This window comes from Drosophila busckii, chromosome 2L (genome assembly GCF_011750605.1).
Source record: "Drosophila busckii strain San Diego stock center, stock number 13000-0081.31 chromosome 2L, ASM1175060v1, whole genome shotgun sequence".
Taxonomy (NCBI): domain Eukaryota; kingdom Metazoa; phylum Arthropoda; class Insecta; order Diptera; family Drosophilidae; genus Drosophila; species Drosophila busckii.
In genome coordinates, this window is record NC_046604.1 from 18,161,485 (window position 1) to 18,187,724 (window position 26,240).

Sequence of the window (26,240 nt, forward strand, 5' to 3'; positions counted from 1 at the left end):
ACGCTCATTTAATGCCACTGTCTCGTAACTAAAAGGAAATTTATGAGTTACGCTCAACTTATGCTCAGTGCAATGAGCTGGAATAGCTTAAGAATTCAAAATTTTCAAATTTGTATTTCACTTTGATATTTTCATGTGTTTGCTATTAAGCTGAAGCGCTACAAACTCTTTTAAAATTATGATTAATATTTGTTGCACGATTTGATAAATTGACTTGCTTTTATTGCTGTTTAAAGTTAACATGGGCGATTAATGTGAATCAAAAAGCTGCAATTAAAGCTTTTGCAGTTAAATATAACTTGTAAATATTAAAATAAAAATCAGTTTGCCAACTGTAGTAGCATTTGAACTTTCTAAATCAACATCTATCCAGGCGAACATGCATGTTTGTAATTTATGCATGTTCGGGGCGCTGTTTATTGTTGAGAGTTGGTTTATGCTGACCTACATTTGGTTAAGCATGTAATTATATTGCAATTATTATTGTTGGCGCTTCGCTATAAATACGATAAGGCGTTCAGGGCAGCGCAGGACAGCGCCGCGAACCCGTTTGGGACAAGTTGCCCTTCATTAAGTGTTTTGACATTGAAATCTCTTTAACTCAATTCCTTTCGATAACTGCGACAAAATATAGTCCCAACCTGTGCTGTTGGCCTCGTCTCTCAGCAGTTTTTGTGCTAAAATTAAGTTTACCAACTTTATTACTTCATATCTGCGGTATACTAATTTTCGTAATGCTCTGACGTAATTCAGGGGGAGGGAAATGTCTCCAAAAAAAAAAAAAAAAAAGTTAGGCCAGAAAGTATCGTGTGTAAAATAGCAAACTATGAGCGCGATTATTGCATGTCCGACTGCGTGACTAGTTTAGCACACCTGCACTCTCCAAAAACTAGCTGCTCTCCCTTCAGCCCCCCGCATGGGCTTTCTATATAAAAAAAAGGACATTCTCCTTGAAAAGCACTCGGTCACGAAAACTACACAACATCCTTCTGTAAAGCCAACAACTCACTGGCTATAAGGCGACCAAAAAAAAAAAAAGGCTTGCCTTATTTAGGGCAACATTTAATGGCCACTGGCCATAAGGCTCTCGCTTCTTGGATAATCAATGTGTGCGGGCGGGCGGGCGGCGGCGCTGAGCGGTGGTTAGTGTGCGTGCATATAGGACGGAGAGTAAAAGTTGGCATTTTGCTGGTGCCAACGAAGAAAGTGATTAAATCAGCACGATATTTTGTAGGTGTGCGCGCTCACCGATTACATATTTTTTATAAACATTCTTAGTATGCGTAGACACACACACACACGCTTAAGCCACAACAACTAAGTATGTGTGTGTGTTGTAAATTGACTTTTCACCTGGACAGGGGAAAAAAGTTAGAAATGACGACATCACGCTTCCTCATCAAAAACTATATAAAACTGTAAAAACTACCCACAGCTACTGCTGCGTGTTTACAAACAATATTGTGAGCAAAATCTTCTATATACAAATATTTATATGTTTATCCGTGGGATTTATATGTACACATATGTATGTTTGTGTGTAATTGCAAAGGTGTGTTTTCCATTATGAAAATCTATCCTCTAGCGACTCAGATTGTATTTAATGCTAACTAAATAGTTAGTTACTAAGATAAGTGCATAAAAGTTAGATAGACATTCTTACATAAATTTTGAAAAACCCCAACTCAATTGAAACCTGTTTTGCGCTGTCAATTGAAATTTACATTTTATGCGCCTTAGCCAAGGTAAACGCTGAACAGATATAAACTATATGAATAATTACATCTACTGGTTAGGCAAACTACAACTTTTAGTTTTATTTTATATGTGCAATAACTGCAATAGTGTTGCATAAAAATAGTAGCTGAATGCACACAATTTGTTTGTTTATCTACATTTCAATTAGCTTAAATCACAAGCACGACAGTTGCCAATTGGATTTTTTGAAAATAACCGCCAATGTGTTGCGCTCTTTTGGGCAACTGAGCGAAATGAACCAGCTGAGCCGATAGCACAGTTCGATAGGCGAATCAGCTTAATGTTATTATCGAACCGCTGCTGTTTACTTTGTTTTTGTTACGGTTGCAGCTAAAAGACTAATTTATTATAAATTAAATACTCTATGAAGTGCTTGCATAACGCCCAACGCTTATTACAATTGGCAAGTGTTGTTTTAATAATTAAATTCGAGTGATTTATGTGTACGTTTGTTGTTTTTCACATGTTTGTGTTTTCGCTTTTGCCGCACACGTGTTGATGTTGTTGTTTTTGTTTTGTTGTTTACAGTTCTTGTCGCGACGTCTTATTAACGCGAAAATCAAAAGCAATAAGAGTCTTAATTGGCCAATTATGACATTGCCCAGGAGTCAACGACATGTGCAAACGCAACATGGAGATGAGCACACTGCGGATATAAAGAATATATTTCTTTTCCAAGCTGCTTTGCAAGACAACCAACCAAATGCGGCTGATGCTGCTGTTGATGCGACAGCAACTGTTGCTGCTGAAGATAAAGCTGTTGAAGGCAAGGAGTGTGTGTGGATACATGATAGTGATGCCAATGATGATCGTGAGAGTCCAGTAAGTAAAGCTCTAATCATAAAAGCATTGTTAGCAACTGCTGCTAATATAAATGCAATTTACCTTAGTCAATGCGTAGATTTAATTAAAAACGCAGATTCTTTAGTCTACGATGAATAGCATAAAAACAAATAGACAACATTTCTAATACAAATCTTTGTATTATATACACGAGCTTATAAAGGCTTTGTATCCTATGCACAATAGAAAAATAAGAGCTGCAATCTATTGATGCCGCATATCGATTTAAATATTTAAAATAGTTTCGCCATCCGCTTGTGTCCAGCCTCAGTTTAATGAATTTTTCAAAAGGCAACGCTTGCGGCTAATACGCTTTAAATGCTGTCAGTCAGTTGTCGCCTATATAGCATATCAATGGCAGGAAGCTTTTAATAAAGCAAGGAAAACTGTCGCTGCCGCTCTTTACTCCTTGACTGTTGTTCCTGCTGCTGTTTGTCAGGCAGGCAGCCAGCCAGGATGGGCATCCATTAGGCGCTGAGTTGTAGTGTAGCTTATGTCAACCACTAAATAAACTCTTACACATTTGTAGCTACCAACCAGCCACCCACATCTCTCGCCCCCACGCTCCACTATTATATTGTGGGTAGCTTACCTTTTGTTTGGGCTTGGCTGGAGCTCCAGAGCTGTAGTTGTAGCTGGTTAGCCGACAGCTTATGGCGTTTGTTAGACGTCGTTTACCTTCCATATTTTAACCGCGGATTTGGCATAATTATTTCTCATTTTGCCATTTTCCTTTTTGGCGAGCGTGTTTCAAGAGTGCCTTTCGTCGTTTTGCTTGCGTTTTGAGCGGAGCTGCTGCTGCTGCTCCTTGGCAAAGTGGGCAAAGCACAACCTGACGCTTCCGCAATTATCAGTCGCAAGTCTCAGTGGCAGTGCCAGTGTCCCGTAACCATGTCCATGTCCGTGCCGTAGTTTTTTAAGTAGTCATACTATTTGCCAGGGCTGTTTGAAAAGTAAATTGCTCCAAATGTTTTTGTCTTCCATTATGCGCCTATTGTGTCACTTGCATTTAAAGCTGCTAACACACACACACACTCACAGAGAGAGAGAGAAGGATATGTACGTATGTATGTGTGGCATCTAGAAGTGTGTCTGCTCGTACTGGCGGCTATTGAAATAAGAAATGAGTCTACACATTAAAATAGAGAATGTCAAATGTGTCTTGGTGTCTACATGTATAAGTGTGTATGTGTGTGTGTGTTTTCACAAGCTGTTTTGTTATTCCCGTTACGTGTTTTGTTTTTGTGTTTTGTTCTTGAATGCAGCCTTTATACACATTTGCTTGGCTTGCCGCCCAGGACCCCAGAGGTAGTCCTTGCGGTGTGTCAACGTGATTGTTTGTGTGCCAGTCCGTCCATCCGTCCGTCCGTCTGTCTGCGTCTTTCTCTAAGATACGATACGAGCACTGAACGCTGTTTTATGATGACAATTTCGGTTTGTTATAGCTCTCTATCGTATATTTTTATATTCATTAGAAACTTCAACTCCAGCTTGTTGTTGTGGCGGCTGCTGTGGGGCTGTTTAACGGTCTCTTAAAGTTCTTTGCTGCTTGCAGTTGTTGTAGATGATGAAAAGCTACTCAGCCAACTTAAAATTGGGTCAAGAAGAAGTTTAAGTTGGCCTGTGTCTGTGTCTTGAATCTTGCTTTGACAACAAGTGCTGCTTAAAGATCTTTTCTCTCTCATTACAGCCAGCTCAATTGCCCGAAAAACGCAAAGCGCCAATTACTATAGAATCACCTGCTGCGCCAGCTAAAAAGAAAGCCAAAGTTGATACTAAAGAACTAAAAGCTACACGACCTGGATTCAATGAGGAGCGCTATGATGAAACATCTTATTATATAGAAAATAGTAAGCATTACATATTATAATTGACTGCTTTATATGTAGATGCTATAGTCATGCGTAACTTGCAGGTTTGCGCAAGGTTTATCCTTATTTCTTTACCTTCACCACCTTCACAAAGGGCCGTTGGGTGGGCGAAAGCATTTTAGATGTGTTCTCACGTGAGTTTCGCGCACAGCCGCCGGAGGAATACAAGCGCAGCATTGAGGCGGGCACATTGACTGTTAACCATGAACAGGTGCCCATAGATTATAAACTAAAGCATAATGATTTGCTTGCCAATACGGTGCACAGGTAAACTAATAACTAATTAAACTGCTTATGACTGCGCTTAACTTTTTAATTTACAGACATGAAGTTCCGGTCACAGCTCAACCAATTAGCATAGTGCATATGGATGAACATATAGTTGTAGTTAATAAGCCAGCTTCAATACCGGTAACTGAGTTTATTATGCATAAGCTTATAATTAAATTGTAATTGCAATTTTTGTTGCTTAGGTGCATCCCTGTGGACGTTATAGGCACAACACAGCTATATTTATATTAGCCAAGGAGTTTAATCTAAGAAATCTGCTTACAATACATCGCTTGGATCGCTTGACTTCAGGCTTGCTGCTCTTTGGACGCACCAAGGAGAAGGCACGTGAGCTGGAGCAACAAATACGCAATAGACAAGTGCAAAAGGAATATGTTTGTCGCGTTGAAGGACATTTTCCAGAGTAGGCGCAAGCTTTTGTTTGCTAGCTTTATATAGCATTAATTTTGTTTTGCTTTTAGCGGTCTAATTGAATGTAATGAACCCATAGAAGTTGTAAGCTATAAAATAGGCGTTTGTAGAGTAAGTGCCAAGGGCAAGGACTGCAAGACAACGTTCAAGAAGTTGGCACAAGCGGACAACTATAGCATTGTACAATGTAAGCCGCTGACTGGACGCATGCATCAGATACGCGTGCATTTGCAATATTTGGGCAAGTAATTAGTTCATATGCTAAACTACTTTAACTAATGTAGACTTATCCTTGCAGGCTTTCCCATTTTAAATGATCCGCTGTACAATCATGAAGTGTTTGGTCCTTTAAAAGGACGCGGCGGCGACACAGGCGGCAAGACGAGCCAGCAGCTTATTAATGATTTAATTAATATACACAATGCAGAAAATTGGCTGGGCATTGAGGGTGAAGTGCAGCTGCCCTTAGCTCAAGACAATGATGTTGCGCTTAGCAGTCCAGTCCAAGTGGTGGCCACAGCTGTAGCGCCTAAGACGTTGCTTGAAGTAAATAGTTAATATAGTTAATTGATTGTTAAGCTACATTTTTGTATTTATGCTTGCAGCATAATGTTGCTACACAAACTGGACATGATGAGCCTGATAGCTGCTATAATGCAGCTAAACTCACTACAGATCCAAATTGCAATGAATGCAAAATAACATATCGTGAGCCACAGCCAAAGGACTTGGTAATGTATTTACATGCGTGGAAATATAAGGTAACGACTAAGTTATATATGTGAGCTTTAAATAAATCTAATAATATTTACAGGGCATTGGCTGGTCGTATGAAACCAAGCTGCCCAGCTGGGCTTTTGTGGATAAAATCGCAGCATAATGTACAAAATACTTAAGTGTTAGCATTGCAATAAATAGTTTGCAATTATTTATTGTATATATATCAATTGTATATAAAGTTAACCCAAGTATACAACAAATGTGCGTATTTCCATGGGACTCAATTCGATTAAATATTTATCCTGTGCCTGCTTGACTGGCTTGCTATGCATATGAGCGCCACCGCGATGCATGGTAAAGTGCTTGGACTCTACACTGCGCTTGATGCGATTGCTTTCGGCTGCCAATGGACCTGCTGGCAGCGCTTCGCTGGAGTAGAGTGCATCCAGTTGCGGTTTGTCCGCACGCAGCAAGTGCACGGACTTGGCAGCTCTGCTAAATGTAGCATAAGAATTGTAATCCTCGCCTGCAGCATCCGGCACAAACTGTAGACGCTGATGTTCATCTAACCACGCATTGCCATCCAAAGTGGTTTCACGCATATTCTGTATATTGAAGCCGCTAAGCACATCGCGCACATTAAACTGCACGTATTTGGATAAAATTGGATCATCTTGTTGCTCCAGTATGTGCTCGAAGCGCACCAGCAGCTCATTGTGGTGCCAAGGCTCCAGCGTAAGCAGATGTATATGCTTGGGCAGCGCTGAGGCAATGCCAGTGTACTGCAATTTATAGTGAAATTAATTAAAGTCTTTAAACAATTTGCTGACTTACCATATTTTTAAACTTGCTTAACCATTGTGTTGAACTAAATGCCGACATATTGCTAAAGAATCTCCAGCTGGGCAGCAGCGTTTCCAGCTGCGCTACACGCTCCAGCGCCTGCAGCGATATGCTTGGCCGCAAATGCGATTGTCCAACAAATAGATGATGCTTGCCACGCGCTATTAAGCCAGCGCCATATTCGGTTTCATTCAAGGACTCATCCACACCGAAGGCATCGTCATGCAGCAGGCGACGATGCACCATTAACTCAAGCGCGCCATCTTTGAGTGAGCTGCCGCCCTGAGCTCTGTCTGTTAGTATAGCCATGCGTGCCAACTTGTCCTCCAAAGCAATCTTAGCTGTAACTGGATAATAGTTGCCCGAAACTGCTTCATGTATGCGCACATACCAACTATCCCGATGATCACGCTGACGCTTCAGCATTTCGCGTCCTAAACAAAAGTTTTTAATAATTATATACACAAATGTAAGCTCCACTCACCATTGGAATCGGTATAGAATATGCCATTGGACTCAATATCCGAATTGAAGCGCGTTATAACCTCCTTGCCCATTTTATCATCAATGGGTATGGGACCCACTAGCCACTCAAACTCCGCATGATTGCTATCGCTATAAACACGCACCACTTGACTTATCCATTCATTAAACTGCTGATGCACTTCCTGCACCAAGTCGCCTTTGTATACAACAATGTCCACTTGATCTGCAGCAAAGTGATATTTGTTTTTATACGGACGGAATATGTAAGCGCCAGACGAGCGATTGAGGAACTCTCTATTGTCGCCTACAGCAGCTTCGTAGTATAGAAACTCCTGGCTAATCATGCGCGTCATTTCATCCGCTGTCACTTGTGAAAGAAAGCCATTGGTATCAAAAGTGAGTTTGATTTGCTGAAAGTAAACAAAATTAAACTTCGTACGGCTTGAGCCTGCAGTGCTTACCTTATTGCCTATGCTGGTGTAGCTGGAGGACTTCTTGGGCATAGCTGTGGGCGCCAAGCTTCTTGTTGCATTGCTGTTCTTTTCTATATAGTAAGTCTTATAACCTACAGGCGGCAGCTGCGTAGCTTGGAAGACGAGCTCAAAGGCAGCGCTGGACTTGCGGTGTTTGATTTGTATAAGAGCCTTGGGCACGGGTACAACTTGAGTGGGCACACGCTTGCCTAAAGGAAATATAAGCTATTAAGTGTCCTAAGTGTCATTTGCTTGACTGTTTACCTGCATGATCCAGCACTATATACTTGTAATCCGGAACAGGTATTCTCACATATTCATTTGTGCTATGCGCCAATGGATTATAAAGCGTCAGAGCAAATCTTTCATTTGTTTCGCTCACCGAGCAGCTGCTTATGTTTAGCAAAGTGCAAGTTTTAAACTCCAGCACATTGTTCTTGCTGCCGTCCAGCTCATTCTGTTTGCTGCCCAAGGATAAAGTGTTCAATATGTTTCTCATATTGGCGCCACAAGCGCGTATGGCCACACTCAAGCGCTTGGCATAGTCCAGCGCCACCTTTTGCTTCTCTGTGCCTGTTACTGCATCATGGTGTTGCATTATGCCCATGGTCTCACGCATGAATCCCAAATGTGCTTCAAACTCGGGCGACTGCTTGGGAGTCAATGCACCCAACTGTTTGCATACTTGTAGAAAATGATTGCCATCGCGTTCGTAGCGCTTGAGCGTGGGCCGTGAGCTGAAGTAACCTGTCCAGTAGGCATGCGGATCGGAGGCGTAGGGAAAGAAGTCGTCGCTCTTGGTGGGCCAAGAGATGCCGGCGTCATGCAGCGATTTCAAATAGCACGAGGGCGTGGAGTAAAGCAAATTAATGTTGGAGCCATTTGCTTGACGTTCATTTGCGTATCTAGAATTTGTTTATGCATAAATATTTACCTAACTAACTTTGGCGCTGCTTTTAACACAAACTCCCCTACTCACTTTATTAATTTATCCAGATTTTTATACCACATATCAGCGTTTTGGTAATGGAAATCTTCACCCATTGTTATTAACAAATTGGGCGTACGATAGCCTTTGGACATTTTAGTAACAAACTCAAAGAATGCATCAATCTAGGCAATCAAAGTTATGCAAATCTTAGTAAAGATTTAAAACTTTAGTAGTTAGGGGTTTTGGTTAAAAGCATGCCAAATGTTTATTAGTAGTTTACCGTATTAGTTTGTCCAGATTCTTGTAATAAATCTGAGCAGCTTGATAAGTAAAATCACCACCCATGGTTATGATGATATTGTCAGTGCGATAATAGTTACTTTGTTTCTCAACAAAATCAATAAAAGTATCAACCTAATGCAAAATTTAGTGTGGCAGTTGTTAAAATAATTGTATTATATGCCAAGCTACTTACCTTTTGCTTTACATTATTATCGGGACTATGCTTGCCATCTATAATGGGCTGATCGGCGCAGAGTATATCAAAGCAAAAACCTGGAGGCGCTTGATAATTATTGTACAAAGCGCCAGTAAACAAATCCGCTTTTTCAGCTACACAAACAATAATTGTTAAGCTTAGTCCGTAGTTAAATAAATGTAATATAGCTTACCCAAATTAGCTGAGCCATGCCATATCATTTCAGCTTTCTTTGTCATCAAGCGCTCGTCCTTATCCTGATAGTCCAGGCGACCAAAGAACATGCCATCGAATCCCATTTGCGCAAACATTGAAGCCATCTCTCTGGAATGTCCAAACGGATCGATTTGCCAGCCCACACGCGGACGTCCACACTCGCCAAAGGTGTCATTGAGCTTGCTATTGTTATAAACAAAAGTCAACAATATTATAAACATATATTTGTTGTACTTACCGCAAGCCCCATGCAAACTGATCGATTGTGCTTTGATAATGCGTTGTCGCCTCATCGTTCATGCTCCAAGCGCCGCCAATGAACTCCAGTCTGCCCTCGTTGACCAACATCTTAACCTGTTCTTGCAGCTCTGGTGTTTGCTCTTTCCACCACTTGAAGAAGAACGCCGACTCCACATAGATAAAGCGCTTCGCTGGATCTTTAAGCAGCGAAGCCACCACCGAATCAATTATATATTGCACTCCAGCTTTTTGTATAAGCGTTTCACTGCCATAATAATATTGATCGACTGTTTTAAGCCAGCCTACGTCATCATGCGTATGTGCAACAAGATGCACATTCAACATATTGGGTTTCGTTGGATGACAGCTCTGCAAAAATAAATTATAAAAAATAAACACAGCTTGCAAAAAGTACTAATAAAAAAAATATTGTGATTTTTCTAGTTTGCTGATAAGTAATGTGTGTTGTTGGTTTTCATTTCACTCGTATGTATACAATTTACAGCTGCGCACTTTATTAAGTGCTCACTGTAGCTAATTTGCCGGCACTTGTACTTGCCTCTAAATTCTCAATTTCGCGTTATCTTTTCAAGCAAAGCGCAATTATAATTCTACACACACACACAATTACATATGTAAGAATTATCACTCACCGCATATCCACATTTCGCTTCGGGGTCTGTTTTTCTAATATGCCGCAGTTCCGCATAATTAATTGTTGCACTAGATATAAATAATAGTGCTAGCCAAGCGCGAATATTGTTAAACATTACAATTGTTTATCGCATAACCTAATTGGATGCAAAGCAAAGTTCTTCTTTTCACAGCGATAAGAGTATACACAATTAAATTTAATTTAGCAGGGCGCACTTGACGTCCGCACGCGAGCACAGCTTGAAAAGAACTGAGCGCCAAAGTGTAGTGGGCCGGCTCATGATACAATAATACAAGGTAGCGGACTGTGCTCTTAGGTTACTTTGCTTCTTCTTCCTTTTTGCTGCTTTCTCGCTCTTTTCGTTTTGTATACGGCGTGAGCGAGAGCGAATGGAGCTAAGTACCCACACACTCAAAAAGAAGAGTGCAGTCCGCTACCTTGTATTATTGTATTATGAGCGCGAGTGTTGGCTTAAGTAATGCAATTCGGCGCTCAGCAGCGCAGTCGCTCTGCGCTCAGCTAACAGCTCAACGCTGTGCTCTCTGACTTGGGCATGCACACACATACACAGTCATGTACATATATGCATGTGTGCACTCTGCATGCATTTTAGTGATAAGAACTCTTGCACAAAGAGCAATGCAATAATTATTGAGACAGTTGTTTGTCAATATGAACTGTGAGCGCGTGACGTCACAGCTGCTTTGTTAGTCTATGCAATGCAAACGAAAAAGATTAAAAGAGAGTTGAGGTAACACAGCAAGCATTGTTTTTTATTTAGAATAAATATTTAAATTTTATAGCCAATCATATGCCATACTAAGCGCAACGTAAAGAAATAAATAAATTCCACCAGACCTAGCACACTGAAACCCAAATACAGACCCGCAGTGCCGCCAATGGAAACTGTAATAGTTTTGTTTATAAATAAATTAATACATGTTACAAACACTTACCTAAAAGATCTGTAAATGAAAATATAACCTGCCGCTTTAGTCGATTGCGTGGCCAGCTATTTACCAATAAAGAACTGCCCAAGCTGCCAAGCAGCTGCCTAGTGCCACGCATAGCCTAACAATTGTTTATAAATAAGTAATTAATTAAAAGTTACATAAAATTAAAGTACCTGTGGCTGTTTAGTTTTGATAACAGCATCGCGACAGTTTTGCTCACAATAGCAGGCAGCAGGTTCTTCATGTTTACTATCTTCTTCGTAAAGTTTTAGAAAAAAACCTAAAAAAAATGCTAAAATATTTAAAAGCGCTTTTACTATCGTAAAACTTACTAGCATGCTTAGGAAAGCAGGATTTGAGTACTCTATAGTTGCAAACAGGTTTAGGATTGCGTACTGCAAATAAAATTGTTTTAAATAAATGCAGGTTGTATATAGTTAAAACCTACTGTTATTGGGATAAAAGTGTGGAATGCAGCGACAAATTTTATAAGCCAAATTGAGACGACATTCCTGCTGGCAAATATTACGCGTATAGATAGGAAAATGTGTCAGGTTAGACTCGTGATAGAAACGACATTTTCGCTGTGAAATGCTAGCTTCCCTAAAATAAAATAATAAGAGCTGCTAACTAATATAATAGATTGTATTAACATAAGCTCACTTTTCTAAATTTGCATCAGCAGTGATTTCCTCGCTTTCGGGTTCATACGAAGTGCCCTCGACTGTATAACCAAAATTATTATCCACTTTCATTACCTCAAAAGGTGAATGCATATAGGTCTGTAATTGTAATAAACAATTAAATGTTAATAATTATAAACTAATAATTACTTACATCAATTGCTTCTGTATCAAAGCCCATTATAGTAAAGCCCACATCCTTTTCAAAAAATGTGCCAATTTTAACTTGCACAAAACGATTTGCATGCAAATATTTGTTATACTCCGGATACAGCCCAAATATAAAATAACGCGAGCTATATTCCTCGCTCAAATAGGAATTACTTAAATAGCATATGCCATATTCGGTGAGCACCTGTCTAACTCCTATATGAATCTGTCCATCAGTACAATGTATGCGTTGTCTTTCAATTGGCTCATAGGTGCCATCGAAGGTAAGATTATAAATCAGTTCCATATACTGCTCGGGGTGTATGTTTAGCTGATCTAGCGTGCTATCTATGCTGTCATAGACTGGTATGCGATCAAAGTTAAAGTAAGTGGAATTGGCCAAGTTCTCCAAAAAGTTCCAAAGCTCTATTTTAAACTTTTCTCTAATGCCATGCTGACGACAATATTTGCTGAAAAGACTTTCATTCAAGCGCTGCATGGGGCAACTGCATAAAATAGCAATTAATATTATAAGCAGCTATCGATACTATCGATACATACACAGTTATGCTGGGCAGTGAGGTATTCCAGTGATAGTAGTTGCGCTCCAGGCCAATATGCGTGCTCTTGTGCTTAAAGCGATCCACAGAAGATAAACAGGATATAATGCAGAAGTAAACCGATACTACCAGCAGTATTAACCAAAGCAGTCTGAAATTTACAACTTAGTCTTAGATTGAGCATAATAATAATACGCACCGCTCTAAAATTAGCAGCACTGTGAGCACCAAATAACGAAATCCATGTATGCAGCAGTTATTAAAGTAAAGCTCTATATAATTTAGTATTAGCCGTGACCATTTAAAGCGATATAATATGCCAAACATTTTGCTGCAGCTCAATTTAAAGTTTAAGCCCAAAATGGTTTAAACACTGCCTTATATAAGTGCGCTATGCTGTATTTAATAGCTTAAAGGGCATATTTATTATTTGTATATATAGTTATATATAGTTGAAGCTAGCATATGTCCTAGTTGTGCTTTGGCATTGACAAATTTGTTTGCGTGCCCGCAACTGAACAGCAAAAATGCATTTGCATTTGTTATTTAACTTTATTGTTACTTGTTATATATTTGGCCAATTATTAGGTCTAGTTTGTAACAATTTTAGCGCAGGTATGAATCATCTCTGACATAGCTGCTGGAGCTAACTATATTACTTTTAGACTTGGACATGAAGGAGCAACAGCGTTTGCGCTTTGGTTTATTTTTATTGTCAGCTGAAGCAATTGACGACTTTGCTGGCTTGGGCTGTTGGTTTTCATTGGTAGCACATACAGCGAAGTCAACGTGCTGTGGCAGTAACTGTGGCAGCTCCTTGACAAAACGTTGACATAGCAAACAGATTAGCATAAGTATGGCAAGTATGGAGGCAATTATGAGCAATATAACTGGCACTTTCCACCAAATTTCTTCATCTGCATCCGGCTCGCCAGCGCCGTCTGAATCTCTTTTCATAGCTGCATAGCACTCCTCCGCTGTGAGCAGCTTTAGCCTGTCCTGCTGCAGTGCATCCTTGGCATGCCGGCGATGAAAACGCGCACGACAAGCAGAGCAAACATTGTTGAACCATTTGCTGCAGCGCTTGGCTTTTAAATTATATTTACAATCAGCTTTCATGCTTGTTTATCACTGAAGTAAAATGCAAAGCTACATATTACGCATACGCAGCGTAAATAAAACTACAAACAATTTTAAAGAAATTATTTTAATAAGTATCTTGTAGCTAACATAAGCTCAACATAATTTGTTTAATTATATACGTATAATGTTTGTTTGTTGTGTGAGAAATTTTAGTACATTTTTTGTTGTTTTACGTATTCACTGTAATGCGCTTAAGTTTATAGTTATTAATTAAAATGTAAATGCGTAATTCACACTGAGAATTGTTGTGTCTATGCATGTGTCTGTGTGTGTGTGTGTGTATTGCATACAGTTCACGCTAAATATATTGTTTATGCTATTAAATAAAGCAAAAATTTAGTTTGATTGTTTGCAATTTTAATGTTTCATTGTGTGCAGGAATTACAGCAATTGTTTCTATAATAATCGTAGCTGCAGAGTTTCGCCTGCACCGCCCAACGGCAGTTGGGGAAATTATCCTTGCAGACATTGGCATCATCACTTTGCAGTTCGTTGATTAGATCTGTTAAGAAAAGATTTACAAATGCATTAGAATAATTAAACAAAACATATAAAGGATTCACAAAAGTTTTTTGCTTGATAACAAATTCGGAATATTTAAGTTAACTTAATGTTGAAGCAGTAATGAGCTTGTAGCTCAATTTTCATAATATTTCGTTCTAACTTTGTATTCCTATTTATCCTTTCTATGTTTTCTATGTCTAAATAATTTAGTTAATTCTAATTACTGCTCAACTGTATTTGCTGCTTAATTTTACTTGTACCTGCGCATTTGTTGGCATTGCAAGGACGATAGATGGACTCTCTTATGGCATATCTGCACTTGTTCGATTCTCGCAGCGCATTTAGTCGCTCATCGTATTCCAAGCACTTGACGCTGCGGCGCTGAGTGCCGCCATCGCAGGATTTGGTGCACTGCAAAGGGAAATGATTAATTAACTTATAAATGGGCTTAGCTTAACTTACCTCCGACCACTCGGAGTAGTGCCAGCGTGGCGCACAGTACTCCACTTCCTCATGCGAGCAGCTTTCGGTGGCCTGCGGCTTCAGCTCCGCCTTGCACTCCTCATCCTCTGTTATTAGCTGATTCTTAATGCAAAGTATGTGACGACTGCGCGTTAGATTGAAGCAGTCGCCATTGCAGGGCGCCCAGGGACCAGCAAACCAGTCACCCAGCTCGCAGGCATTGCGCTCACAAGGACGACGATTGTCGGGCGTATCGCGTGGCTCGCAGCGCTCCGCTTTGTTCTTGGGCCGATCGCAGAAGATGGTGCGATGCTCAATGCCGCTGCCACAAGCAGCGGAGCAGTACTGATTCCAGTCGGACATCAGCCAGACAGCCTCGCCCGCCAGCTTGGCTGTCTTATAGCGCTGCAGATGCGTGCCGTTCCCGCTCCTGTTGTCCTGCATGCGATAGCGCGCCGAGTTGTTGCGACGCCGCGTCTTGGGGCACTCGCAGGGCTTCTCGCTGGGCGGCTGCTCCTCCATGCACGCAGCCTTGTCCACATGTATAACAATGCCTGAGGCAAGCTCCTGCACGCAGCTCAACTCGCGTCGACGCAGCGCCTCGCCATGCTGACAACGACACTCGCTCCACTCATCCAAGCGCCAGTAAGCAGGACACGGCTGCGTGTTGCAGTGCAGCAGATTCTCGTTGAGCACAGGCTTCTCCGAGTGACTGCAGCGACGCTGCGAATAGTAGCGCACAGGATTCTCGCGAGCACAGCGTACTATGGGCGCTTGTGTGCCGCCGCCGCAGGACTTGGTGCAAGGACTAAAGCCTACCACCTTCCAGTTAAACTTGCGGCGTCTGAGCCGCGTGCTGCTCGAGCTGCTGCCATCGTCGCTAACAGCGCCAGACTTCAAAAAGCCATCGCTGCTCTCCAGCGACAATTCATTCTCCTCCGAGTCGCTAACAATAGGCAGCAGATACTCGTACTTAATGCCAGGATTCAAGCCATTGCTATAAACCTGCAATAGCAATTAGTAAATAAATAAATAAATTATTTGTTGCGCTTACCAAAAGTTCGATGGCTTCCTTTATGGGGCCCATGCTGGTAATCCATTCGGTGACGCCCTCGCCATGCTGCATGCCATCAATGCGATGATAATCAAAGCTGGCGCCCACTGCTTCATATAAACCACTCTCAGATGCTACATTGTCGCCATTGAATACATTCTTCTCCTCATTTGTGCGCAGCACTAAACAAATTTTTAAAGTTTAAGTTTGCATAAATTATGGGCGCGCTTACCAAGCAAATTTGGGCTATTCTTGAGTTCGGTTATGGATATATTGGAGGCACCAGCGGGTATGTTGGCTACATGCACATAAGCCTCCTCTGGCAGTGGATCTCTGGTAAAGATGCCAGTAACAGGACGACAGAGCAGCCCGCCACAGCTTACCGAACCGCTATTGGCATAGAAACCTTTGATGGAGCCATTGGACAATACGGCCTGTAAATAAATTTGTATTAAATTTTTATAATTTACAGCATCTCATGCTGTTGGCATTGCCTAATTTTAATATTTCTTAATACACTTATATAGACTCACCAGCCATATAAACAGCAAATGCCACAACTCACGCATAGTTGCAGTTAATTATAATTTAATTGAACTTTTGTTTACGTATTCGTGTGCTAAGTGCACTAAATAAACAATTTAGACAAATGCTTAATACCAAACTGTGTAAACAAAAGGCAAAGCATAAATAAATCAAAAAGCATATCAATTGCTAAGCGCATAAAGCATCTGAAATTTATACTTCCGCGCTCTTTGGGCTAATAGACTGGCCAATGTGTTTGGTAGCTGTGATAAAGTTGTAAATTGGCTGATCGCTGAGTGGCTGAGAGTGCGACTGTTGGCCAGATTACGAATGTGTCATACAACACCATTACCATTACCAAGCCACAGATAGCGCTGTCTTTAATGGCCAACAACTGAAGCTGAACAGCATTTGGTTGCAGTTTTTTGCTTTAGGCCTACACAACTTCCAGCGTCTTGTTTACGATGCGCGCAGAGTCGCAAAGATTAAAATGCTTTTTATACAAATACCACGCGAATTTTGAAGCCAGAAGAGTATTTTGTTGCAAAGCAAAGTATTAAAATAATTTTTAAATCATACAAGTATACTGAGAAAATATTTTAAATAGTTTGAAGTTAGCCAAAGCTTGATAAAAGTTACATTTTAAATATAAGCAGCAGCCTAACACATTAAAAATAAATTAAACTCATTTCTAGCTAAAAATTAATTTGAAAATTTTGGTAAGACACCAAAGCAAAGAATTAAAATAATTTGTAAAGCATTTAAGTAAACAGTGAAACATTTTAAATAGTTCGAAAATAACCAAAGCTTGATGAAAGTAAAGTTTTAAATATGTTTGTAACTTTTTAAAAATAAATTAAACACATTTGTAGCCAATAGTAGCTAAATATGAATGTGAAAAATTATGAGAAAAATATTTTCAGCTAGCATAAAAATAAAATTAAAAATATTGCACAACAATAAATAACAGCAACAAAAGCAGCAGTTAAAACAATTAAAATTGCAATCTAAATTTTGTTTAGAACTATTTAACTCTCCATTTCATAAAATCTATTGCATACTTTTGTTGGCTAGAACTAAATGCGTTAGCTATAAAAATTCTATTGTCTGCTTTTTGGCATTCGAGACTAATTAAAAAATTATACGCATTTATTTTAATGACACTCGATGGATATCTTGAAGCAAGTCAAGCAGCCAGTTCTAAATTGTGCATAAATATTAGCAACTTTTCAATGACTTTGTCTCGTTTGACAGCTTCCTTATGTTTATTTTGTGGCTCTTGAATTGTCAGCAGCCGTCAAATAGAAATTTTATTAGCCACTTAGCGCTTTCTTTTTTTTTTGTGTTTTTATTGCTAAACCAAGAGACAATTGCCCGCAAAGAAAGCTTTAATTAATAAAAAACAGTAAAATATGCTTTTTAAAAACAGCAAAAATTATAAATTCAAATAGCATTAACACATGCTAAAAACAAAACAATCTACGTTGAGATGAACCAATTTTTATTAAGATTGTATCCATAAAATCGAGTGTCTATGGCCGTTGAGTCTAAACAAAGCGCTGACTAAGACATTAAAATGCTATAAAACTAAAAGTCTTTATGCATTATATCTATATGTATTCATAATCTCTTTAGTGTGCTCTTGACAAGCTGTTGCATTTTTCTAAATAATTTTTTTGCGCAAAATGAAATTATATATCATAAAGTGTATTAAGCTGACGCATGCTTATGACGTAAATTCTTATTAAATTAATTTCAATTCAAATTTGCTTTACAGCAGGCCGCAAAATGTTTCTAATTAAAGTCTACAAAGTATTTAGGCATATAGTACATTAGGTTAATGCATGTCATGAGATTACAATATAAACATATATATGTTCACTTGTCTTGTCTTGTCTTGGCATTTCAAGTAGTACGCAATTTTTCAAGTGTTTTGCATTAATTGCAAAGGAAAAGAAAAGTATGGAAATTTGTAATTGCAAAAATTTAACAGGAAATGTAAGAAAAGTAAAAGCCTAAGATAAGTTCAATTAAAGATAATGTCAAGTTCTTTTTGTGCTAGTTCAAGAAGGAACTACAGATTTATTATACATGCCAATGTTTGACAAAAAATAAATAAATACAATTTTTTATAGCGGTCTCATGGGAAATACCCAAATATCAATTTTTGACTGATTCAAATATTTTACTTTTTGCTGCTTTGTTGTCAGGCACTTTTTTGAAATTATTTGCAGGGTAAGTTAGAGTTATAAAACAAACACACACACACACATTGAGTGTTAAACAAAATGGAAATATAATTGCAGTAATAAACCGCAATTTATGCGCACATACAGTTAATAACTATTGAAATCAAGCTGCAAATAATTTGTAGCAATAACAATAATTATAAATAAATCAATATTTTTTTCAAGACCAATGAACAACATTTATATGCAGTTGGCCTAAAAGCAATTAAGCATAATTTATGCCAATTCGATTGTCATTAATGTTAGGAAACCTGTACGCTATATATTTATTTTGTTTGATTTTCCGACGATGTGAGAAATACGTGCGCGCGATTCGATATCGAGATACGGAGAATACGCGTGTGCTGCGAGCTTCGATTCGGATAGCTAACTAAAATATTCGGCAAAGCGAATCATTTATTTCTAAAGAGTTTTTCATAACTTACGCACACACAGCCGCAGAAAGAGGCACAAAAGGCAACACTTGTCTTGTGCGTATGTATTGATCACACATACATGCACAGCTATGAACAATTGCTCTTAGCTACTTTTAATTCAAAGAGTTTCGACTGGCGCCTGTGCCTTAAGCATATCAAGATGTTTAAATATTCTAATCAGAAACACGCATAAATGCTCTAATTTAGATTGTGAGCTGGAATTGTAATTCGATTGGGCACACACACACTCACACGCACATACATGTGTATAGCATCAAGTTATTAGTTAATGGCTACTACTGTTCGTTCGTTCGTTTGATAGCCAGTTTTGTTTGTTAACTAATCGCTTGTAACTAACTACTATTATGTGTATAGTTTATTGTAACATTCACCTTGCATATGCCATCGACACACATAGCGCGACTCCAAGCGCTGGACTGGGTGCGATAATATTCCGCAGGTCGCTGACAAGGTGTTCCATCAATAACGGTATCATTCAGTGTGGCAAAGTATTTCATGCCCATGGGCTTACAATTCAATTCGCACTCCGCATCGTCTGATAAGCGTAAAGAGAGTGCGACAGCGCATTAAACGTGTGTCTACTGTACTTGTCACATCAATTTAAAGCTATACCTTTTATATACGGCTCCCAGCTATATTGCTGACCTTGAAAGTCAACTTTGTTGTAGGCCGCACATTGCTCGCCACGAAAATTGTCGCCAGCTCCAGCTGGACATGGCTGATCGTTGCACAGCTGATAGCGCTTGGAAAGTCCCACACAAGTGTCGCCAGTAAAGATTTTGCCAGTGGAGGGATTGCTGCAAAAAATTGGTTTAAATTCAGTTTAAGTTTTAAGTTTAATATGCTTAAGTGATAAAATCCATTCAAATCCAACCCAATAGAGTTCCATCAAACATTAAATATTCTAAAATTTCTTAAAATTCTAATCTATATCAGCTTATATAATTTAACCTTAACTAGATTAACTTACCTATACATAAATAAGAAAATATTAAATATATCTTAACTTAAATTAATTGTTAACTCTTTATAAATAAATATATAAAAATTTAAAAAAATATATAAATTGCTTTTAGTTTAAATATATTTCTTCACACCAATGCCAAATAGAAAATGTTTCAATTTTGCCAATTTAAATATTTTAGTGTCACATTTTATTTATAATTTTTATACAATTTGAAATTTTTGTAAAAAATGGAAAAGGGTATTATGAAGTTGTGCAAATGTATGTAACAGGGAGAAGGAGGCGTGGCAGACCCAACAAAGTATATATATTCTTGATCAGCAAGACAAACAACTATAAGATATAGAGCAACCAAATTTTTTATGTAGGTTCTCCTTCCTCACCCTTCTCGCAATTCGAAATAACTGATTACACCATTAAAAAAATATAAATAAAACATCTGAAATAAACCACAAATACGCCAAATATTGTTTTGACAGATGTCAAAAATTTCAGAACGATCAGATAAATAACTTGGGAATTATTTACATTTCAATTTTTAGTATTTACAACGTACAAACGTCGCTGCCGACGCAGGCGGCGCCGTCGCTGCTGACGCTACAGCGAAAAGGAGCTGTGACGCGTTGGGTATTTTGTGTGTATGTGTTTGTGAGTGCATGCGTGTGCTTGCTGCGATGCTCTAGTGAAAGTGTATACAAAGGTTGCGTCCACTTGTTGCACCTTATATTTATTTATTAATTTTCTTTTAATCAAAACATCTTAAACAGCTTGCGCTTTGATTAATTAATTGCTTGTTTGTCTGTCTGTCTAAATTTAAAAACAAGCTCCCACACTTTTCTATAAATTTGAATTGAATGGACTGTAGCTAACTGAATAAAGTACTTGAACTTTTGTGTGGGGCCTGGGGGGGGGCATTCAAATAAATTCCCACGCAATCATAAATAAGCAACAGCAGCATATAAATTAAGCTTTCCACACATATATATATTTTAATTTAATTTATTAACACACACAAATAGTTTAGTTATAGTAATGAGCAATGAATGGGAAATCGAATCGAATGGAATCAATCGATTTCGCAGGCAGCTTAGTTAGCTTCGATGAATTTCTTCTGCAGGAACTCGTAGAGCTCGGCATTGGACGGGTTGGTGATCTCGAACAGAGCCTTCTGCTTATCATCAATGCTCACATTCTCGGCCATGGCAGCCTGGGCCTGAGCCTTCAGTGCCGCAATCTCGCTGGCGAACTTGATGTTGGCATCGGCGGCCAGCAGCGTCTCGAAGAACTGAATGGAGTTCTGCAGATCCAGCATGATCTTGGGCAGCGAGTCCTTCTTGAGGAACTCGACAAACTCGGGTCTGAAAGTCGTTTGCAGATTGAGGAAAGCATTCTTCTTGGCCTCGAAGTCGGTCATCTGCTCCATAGCCTGCAGATCGGCAATAGCCTTGTCGGCATCAGCCTTGAACGAGGCATCGATGGTCTTATAGAAGCCAATGGCAGACTTGATATCCTCAGCAAGCTGATCCATCTGCAGCTGCAGCTGCACAAAGGCGCCAAACTCGGCAGAGAACTGCGCGGTCACACCCTTGACAATGGTCTCCTTCTCGGCAAAGTCCTCGGTCTTCAGCGCCGACTCGTAGATCTTGATGAGCTTCTGCAGTTCCTCCTTGTGGGAGCCATCGTCGTTGGCCAGGAACTTTTCATACTCCTGCAGCTGCACGCGTATGTGCTGATTCAGCGCCTCGGCAGGATTCTCGGACAGCGCGCACTTGAAGCAAAGTCCTTGTTAGTTAACAGCGCACTAAACGCTTCGGTACAGTTTGAGACCTACCTGGACAAGTGCCAGCGACAGCAGACAGATCAGTACTAATTTAGTCATTTTATTTGTTTAAAACTTAAAGCTTAAGCGCGTCTAGTCGAGCGTATTGTTGGCCGGAAACTCACGACTGATAAAGTCGCCAAGCTCGTATTTATAGTAAACCCCGACCATTCTGCATATTGGGGGATTTTTTGGTGTTTTTTATTAGTCGTTGGTCAACACGCACACACACACGCACACACAGACAGACAAAGTCTCGCATTGTTCGGATAAAACCTTCTATTTGTTGCCTTGTTCAGATTTCTCTTCAACTCAAAACAAGTCCACAGCGACACGTATGACAAACTGAGAACGTTGCATTTGAGGTATGCAAGGCTAATATATACTATATAGTAGTTGAAACATAAATCAACCATTTAAATATAGGCTTAAGACATTAAAAAATGCAGTAAAGTTACTTGGAAATAAATAAGTTTGCTTAGCTAAGCTCAGGCAATTGCAATAATTTGTGCAAAAATCTGTTAAAAATAATTTATAAGATTAGAAAATTTTGTAGCAAGCTGCTTGAACTATTCCTTTTATATTAAAAATATAAATGTTTATGTTAACCGTTAGCTATACGTAACTTTTAGAATGTAGCTAAAAAAATGAAAAGTTAATTTAGATGTAAATGTGCACAGCATTCTATATAGATTGAATATATATTTTAGCCAATATGCATGTATTTGGGTTTTGTTTAAATATTTATTTATTCCCTAACACAATTTCTATTTCAGCAATAATTTGAAATTTCTTTTACTTAGATTTAGACTGGTTTTAAATTTTTGCCTCTTTTTTTTTGTGTTTCTTTTGATTTTTATGAGTTTTGACAATGGCACAGCACACAAAGTAGATTAGTTAAATCAATAATTAACTTAAGCAGCAACAACTAAATTGTTTATTTATGTGCATGAGTTTAAAAAACAAACTAAAGGCACGACTATGAAATACCCTTTGGCTAGCATAGTTAGCTTTGAGTGCGTTGCTTTGTAGTTTAGTTGGCCAAATATAAACAGTAAATACGTTTCAAATGTTGACAATATAATTAGCATGCATTACTTTTTTCCAAGCAAAAACCTTTTTAGCCAAAAAAAAAAACAACAAATCGTCAAGGCAATAACCAGTTTTGACTTTACAAAAGCTGAACAAGTAAAATATAAGGCATAATGTAATAAAAATTAAGTTTACTTCCTTGCTATAATAAATAAATGCATAAAGATTTGTTGACTGAGCGACACGCACATCAAGATAAACCACAAAAAGGCGTGACCAGCCTCCTAAATAGCCAAATTTGTCACTACTGGCTGCATTAATGTCTAGACTTTGTGGTTTAGAGGGTCAGTGCTTGACGTCATTAAATTAAAATTGCTAATCATCGCAATAAACAGCCAGAAAACAAACAAATGGAAAATTTAAATACGCCAAATCGATTTCATGGAATTGTTTATAGACTTACCGATCAATGCAGCGACGCGTTTGCTGCATAATTCCGCCGCCACAGCTGCGGGAGCAATCGGAGTAGTCACCCCAGTTGGTCCAGCGTGGAAAGGGACGCGACTTGGGCTTGGCGCGCTTTGTTGTTGTTGTTATAACTTTGGGCGTTGTTGTTGTGGTTGTTGTTGTTGTTGTTGAACTTGGCCTATATAAAGCTTTGGTTGTTGGCTGCATCGGCTCTGCGGTTGTCTTCGCCTCGTTTATTTCGCTTGTTGTGCTTATGATAGTTGCATTCGTTGGTGTTAGCTCCAGTGCTGGGTTTAGTTTGGAGCTTACGGTTTCGTTTTCCACGTACACTTCATTACTACGGCTAGTTTGATTGGCTGGCTGCCAAAGCTTGTCAAACTCCAAATTGTATTTCCATTTGGTATACTTTTGTTTCTCTGTCTTAAGTTTATGTCGCTTGAGCCACTCTTGATGTTTCTGTTATAGAAATTAAATTTATTAATATTTTTTAAATATTTATTTTAAATGCCAAACTTACCTTTATGCGTTCATCCGCTAGAATCAATTGACTTAATACTGCAAGCACTAGGCAAATGCTGTAATTAATTAATTAGTAATTAAAGCTGCGCTTTAATAATTTGTTGAGCTACTTACGTCATTAAATAAATATAATTTGCCATTGTTTTGCATTTATAGTACGTTTAAAATACATAGGTAGTTAAATAAGAAGCTGCAAATAGTAAAGCAAGTTTAGTTTATAAAGAGTTGAATACCACCCACTAAAGTTTTTATGACTTAAGATAACATAGCGCAGTAAATTTAATTACATAATCCCTAGCTAGCGTCAAAGCATGTGCCTTATTTTATTTTATTATTAAGTAAGCTATAAAAATTAAAAGATAAAAGTTCAGCGCACGCAGCTATAGATAAAAGTATAAACAATAAATAAATTATAATACAAAAATATACAAGTTTATTAATTTTTTGTGTTATTCATTTTTAATGTTAATAAATTAACACACAATCATTTAAAAATTATAACAAAAGAGTTTAATATTTGATGTATTAATTTTTAATGCTAATACAATTAAATTTGTCTAACCAAACTATAATTCATTTAATTGATTAAACAGCTTAAATAGTATAAATAAAAAATTCAACGAAAATGCTAAACTATTAAAAACTGTATATAATTAAGTGTGTAACTAAATGATGTGCGTGTGTGTGTGTGTGTGTGTACATAGATTATTTCACATTGCGGATGCTTTTACGCATAGCTGAGCTTTACACACACACAAACAAGCACACACACATACACATATATGTATAGAATGAACGCATTGAAACATGTTGATCATTAATCTGCTCGTAATTTGCGCCAACTGTGCGACGAGCATTTTGACACGCCCATTTCTCATTTATAATGAGCTCAAAAACAGTTTTTTCGAAGCTCTGGGACTGAGGCTCAGGCTCAGCAACTATTGGCTACGAAGCATTTACATTGGCAAATTGTCTGAATAACTCGAAGCTGCCCCCACTCCCCCGCTGTCCACCAGCTGCGCAACAAATTAGCTGCGTATGTGTCTATATATATATATATTTGTATGTAGATTGAATATTGGCGATAGCTTACAAATTTTCGGGTTGAAAAGCGCGCATATTATCAGCAAAGCGCATCAGCAAAGTTCGTTGAGGTTTTGCATAAATATCTAAATAGCATTTATAACTACAAGTTAGTCATAGCAACTGCTGCTAATGCTTGTACTATATCAAGCCCAGCAAATCGCCCGTGACCATGCTAAAAAAAATTCTATACAAAGAAGTAGCAACATTCAACGATAGTGAATACAACAGCCTCAAACAGTTGCTGCTATCGTTAAATAATTTTTTTCTATTATTTTTTTTTTTTTTGGTTTTTTTTTGAGCCCCCCAGCAGCTTGTTTAGGGTGTGTACAGCTCTCACAGTCATGCAAATCTAAACACACACACACACACACGTATTTATTTATAAAGAATGCACAAAAATATTTGTTTGTCTCGCTATGTTAAATAGATCATCCAAAAATAGTAATACTATTGACCTTCATGGTGTTTAATTTTCAAAGTGAATGTTTGAGAACTGTCACAATTTTTATGTGGCATATGTGTTTTTATTTTTATTTTTTTGGTAACGCTACTTTTGGTAGCATCTTGTATAGATTATGGATATATAGAGCAGAACCAATAACCTTTGCGGTCTATAGAATAATAAGTTATGTGCTGTTAGCTAGTTAAAAGAAAAATGTAAAGAAATATTTCATAATAAAAAAAAATATACCTAATAAATAAAATTATGTGCGGGCTGGTAAAGTTTTCAACTTTGCGCTACTTTACAACACTTCTTTGCTTTAGCAACTGTCGCTTTACTATACACAAAGTAGTGCAAAGGTAGCTAATACACTTTAGTGTACTGCAGGCTATTTAAAAATAAATATAACATTCATTAGTATTTTTAAAAGCACAAAAATATGTTTGAACTTTTTTTAGCAACTGTTCCAAAGTAAAGTTAGAAACTATCCCAAAATATTTTTTAATGTACTGCAGCTTATTTAAAAATAAGTATAAAATTTATTAGTATTTTTTTAAGCATAAAAATATATTATACAAAAATATTTGAGGCGTTGCAATACATTCTTAATTTTTTTTAGCAACTGTCGCTTTCTATGTATTTGATTATACCCAAATTAAAGGTAGAAACTATCCCAACATATTTTTGAATGTACTGCAGCTTATTAAAAAATAAATATAAAATTTATTAGCTTTTTTTTAAGCATAAAAATAAATTATACAAAAATGTTTGAGGCGTTGTTTAGAATTTATACAACTGCAAATTAAAGTGACGTCTGGGACATGCCTTGAAATTAAAATAAATATAAATTATGGCTTTAAATTCCGCAGCATTTAACGCTACTTAGACATATGTCTACTTGATCGCAGCTGCATATAAAAAAACAATTCTATATATATATGTGTGTGTGTGCAATGTTTATATGTAAATTAAAT

General features: G+C 38.1%; 6 protein-coding genes across 8 annotated transcripts; 1 reads left to right on the plus strand and 5 right to left on the minus strand.

Annotated features, from left to right (window-relative positions):
- Positions 1–2,291: 2,291 nt before the first annotated feature.
- On the plus strand, positions 2,292–6,098 carry LOC108608239 (RNA pseudouridylate synthase domain-containing protein 2). The gene is made up of 9 exons (XM_017999525.1): positions 2,292–2,580; positions 4,292–4,451; positions 4,517–4,739; positions 4,796–4,883; positions 4,946–5,166; positions 5,225–5,415; positions 5,473–5,720; positions 5,780–5,935; positions 5,989–6,098. The coding sequence occupies exons 1-9, from the start codon at positions 2,350–2,352 to the stop codon at positions 6,052–6,054; spliced, it is 1,584 nt and encodes a 527-aa protein (XP_017855014.1). The 5' UTR covers positions 2,292–2,349; the 3' UTR covers positions 6,055–6,098.
- On the minus strand, positions 6,055–10,448 carry LOC108608236 (lysosomal alpha-mannosidase). 2 transcript variants are annotated; one of them, XM_017999524.1, is made up of 10 exons: positions 10,215–10,448; positions 9,560–9,930; positions 9,299–9,504; positions 9,103–9,239; positions 8,676–8,809; positions 7,961–8,601; positions 7,685–7,905; positions 7,222–7,633; positions 6,729–7,171; positions 6,055–6,676 (listed from the first exon to the last, which is right to left on the minus strand). In XM_017999524.1, the coding sequence occupies exons 1-10, from the start codon at positions 10,329–10,331 to the stop codon at positions 6,134–6,136; spliced, it is 3,225 nt and encodes a 1,074-aa protein (XP_017855013.1). In that variant the 5' UTR covers positions 10,332–10,448; the 3' UTR covers positions 6,055–6,133. The 2 variants fall into 2 exon arrangements, with proteins under 2 accessions (XP_017855013.1, XP_017855012.1); XM_017999523.1 differs by lacking the exon at positions 8,676–8,809 and adding an exon at positions 8,908–9,041.
- Positions 10,449–10,992: 544 nt separating this feature from the next.
- On the minus strand, positions 10,993–12,890 carry LOC108605473 (pickpocket protein 28). Its single transcript, XM_017995164.1, has 9 exons — positions 12,762–12,890; positions 12,564–12,713; positions 12,007–12,508; positions 11,833–11,951; positions 11,618–11,772; positions 11,502–11,564; positions 11,343–11,449; positions 11,173–11,287; positions 10,993–11,122 (listed from the first exon to the last, which is right to left on the minus strand). The coding sequence occupies exons 1-9, from the start codon at positions 12,887–12,889 to the stop codon at positions 11,007–11,009; spliced, it is 1,455 nt and encodes a 484-aa protein (XP_017850653.1). The 5' UTR covers position 12,890; the 3' UTR covers positions 10,993–11,006.
- A 254-nt stretch (positions 12,891–13,144) lies between these two features.
- Positions 13,145–13,692, minus strand: LOC108605595. Its single transcript, XM_017995373.1, has one exon. The coding sequence runs from the start codon at positions 13,679–13,681 to the stop codon at positions 13,169–13,171; it is 513 nt and encodes a 170-aa protein (XP_017850862.1). The 5' UTR covers positions 13,682–13,692; the 3' UTR covers positions 13,145–13,168.
- Positions 13,693–13,787: 95 nt separating this feature from the next.
- Positions 13,788–23,789, minus strand: LOC108597178 (thrombospondin type-1 domain-containing protein 4). Of its 2 annotated transcripts, XM_033294500.1 has the most exons (9): positions 23,737–23,789; positions 23,215–23,675; positions 19,549–19,733; positions 19,308–19,471; positions 15,958–16,159; positions 15,726–15,907; positions 14,672–15,676; positions 14,470–14,620; positions 13,788–14,207 (listed from the first exon to the last, which is right to left on the minus strand). In XM_033294500.1, the coding sequence occupies exons 2-9, from the start codon at positions 23,424–23,426 to the stop codon at positions 14,071–14,073; spliced, it is 2,238 nt and encodes a 745-aa protein (XP_033150391.1). In that variant the 5' UTR covers positions 23,427–23,675; positions 23,737–23,789; the 3' UTR covers positions 13,788–14,070. The 2 variants fall into 2 exon arrangements, with proteins under 2 accessions (XP_033150391.1, XP_017839089.1); XM_017983600.2 differs by lacking the exons at positions 19,308–19,471; positions 19,549–19,733; positions 23,215–23,675; positions 23,737–23,789 and adding exons at positions 16,259–16,389; positions 18,757–18,836 and having other exon boundaries at positions 13,793–14,207.
- On the minus strand, positions 20,901–21,848 carry LOC117134944. The gene is made up of 2 exons (XM_033294506.1): positions 21,732–21,848; positions 20,901–21,668 (listed from the first exon to the last, which is right to left on the minus strand). Exons 1-2 carry the CDS (start codon positions 21,777–21,779, stop codon positions 20,988–20,990), a joined length of 729 nt encoding a protein of 242 aa, XP_033150397.1. The 5' UTR covers positions 21,780–21,848; the 3' UTR covers positions 20,901–20,987.
- Positions 23,790–26,240: the final 2,451 nt, after the last annotated feature.

What these genes read in the sequence shown, in the direction of transcription:
- LOC117134944 (XM_033294506.1), bottom strand. Translation starts at nt 21,779, where the DNA reads ATGACTAAATTAGTACTGATCTGTCTGCTGTCGCTGGCACTTGTCCAG. An exon ending in TGTCGCTGGCACTTGTCCAG is followed by an intron (nt 21,669 to 21,731) that starts GTAGGTCTCAAA and finishes CTTTGCTTCAAG; the next exon opens with TGCGCGCTGTCCGAGAATCC.
- LOC108597178 (XM_033294500.1), bottom strand. Translation starts at nt 23,426, where the DNA reads ATGCAGCCAACAACCAAAGCTTTATATAGGCCAAGTTCAACAACAACA. An exon ending in ACGCGTCGCTGCATTGATCG is followed by an intron (nt 19,734 to 23,214) that starts GTAAGTCTATAA and finishes AATTTTTTGCAG; the next exon opens with CAATCCCTCCACTGGCAAAA. An exon ending in GAATAGCCCAAATTTGCTTG is followed by an intron (nt 15,908 to 15,957) that starts GTAAGCGCGCCC and finishes AAATTTGTTTAG; the next exon opens with TGCTGCGCACAAATGAGGAG.
- LOC108608239 (XM_017999525.1), top strand. Translation starts at nt 2,350, where the DNA reads ATGACATTGCCCAGGAGTCAACGACATGTGCAAACGCAACATGGAGAT. An exon ending in ATAAGCCAGCTTCAATACCG is followed by an intron (nt 4,884 to 4,945) that starts GTAACTGAGTTT and finishes TTTGTTGCTTAG; the next exon opens with GTGCATCCCTGTGGACGTTA. An exon ending in CGCCTAAGACGTTGCTTGAA is followed by an intron (nt 5,721 to 5,779) that starts GTAAATAGTTAA and finishes TTATGCTTGCAG; the next exon opens with CATAATGTTGCTACACAAAC.
- LOC108605595 (XM_017995373.1), bottom strand. Translation starts at nt 13,681, where the DNA reads ATGAAAGCTGATTGTAAATATAATTTAAAAGCCAAGCGCTGCAGCAAA.
- LOC108605473 (XM_017995164.1), bottom strand. Translation starts at nt 12,889, where the DNA reads ATGTTTGGCATATTATATCGCTTTAAATGGTCACGGCTAATACTAAAT. An exon ending in TCACTGCCCAGCATAACTGT is followed by an intron (nt 12,509 to 12,563) that starts GTATGTATCGAT and finishes TATTTTATGCAG; the next exon opens with TTGCCCCATGCAGCGCTTGA. An exon ending in TCAAAACTAAACAGCCACAG is followed by an intron (nt 11,288 to 11,342) that starts GTACTTTAATTT and finishes AACAATTGTTAG; the next exon opens with GCTATGCGTGGCACTAGGCA.
- LOC108608236 (XM_017999524.1), bottom strand. Translation starts at nt 10,331, where the DNA reads ATGTTTAACAATATTCGCGCTTGGCTAGCACTATTATTTATATCTAGT. An exon ending in ATAATAATGTAAAGCAAAAG is followed by an intron (nt 8,810 to 9,102) that starts GTAAGTAGCTTG and finishes TTGATTGCCTAG; the next exon opens with ATTGATGCATTCTTTGAGTT. An exon ending in TAAGCAAGTTTAAAAATATG is followed by an intron (nt 6,677 to 6,728) that starts GTAAGTCAGCAA and finishes TATAAATTGCAG; the next exon opens with TACACTGGCATTGCCTCAGC.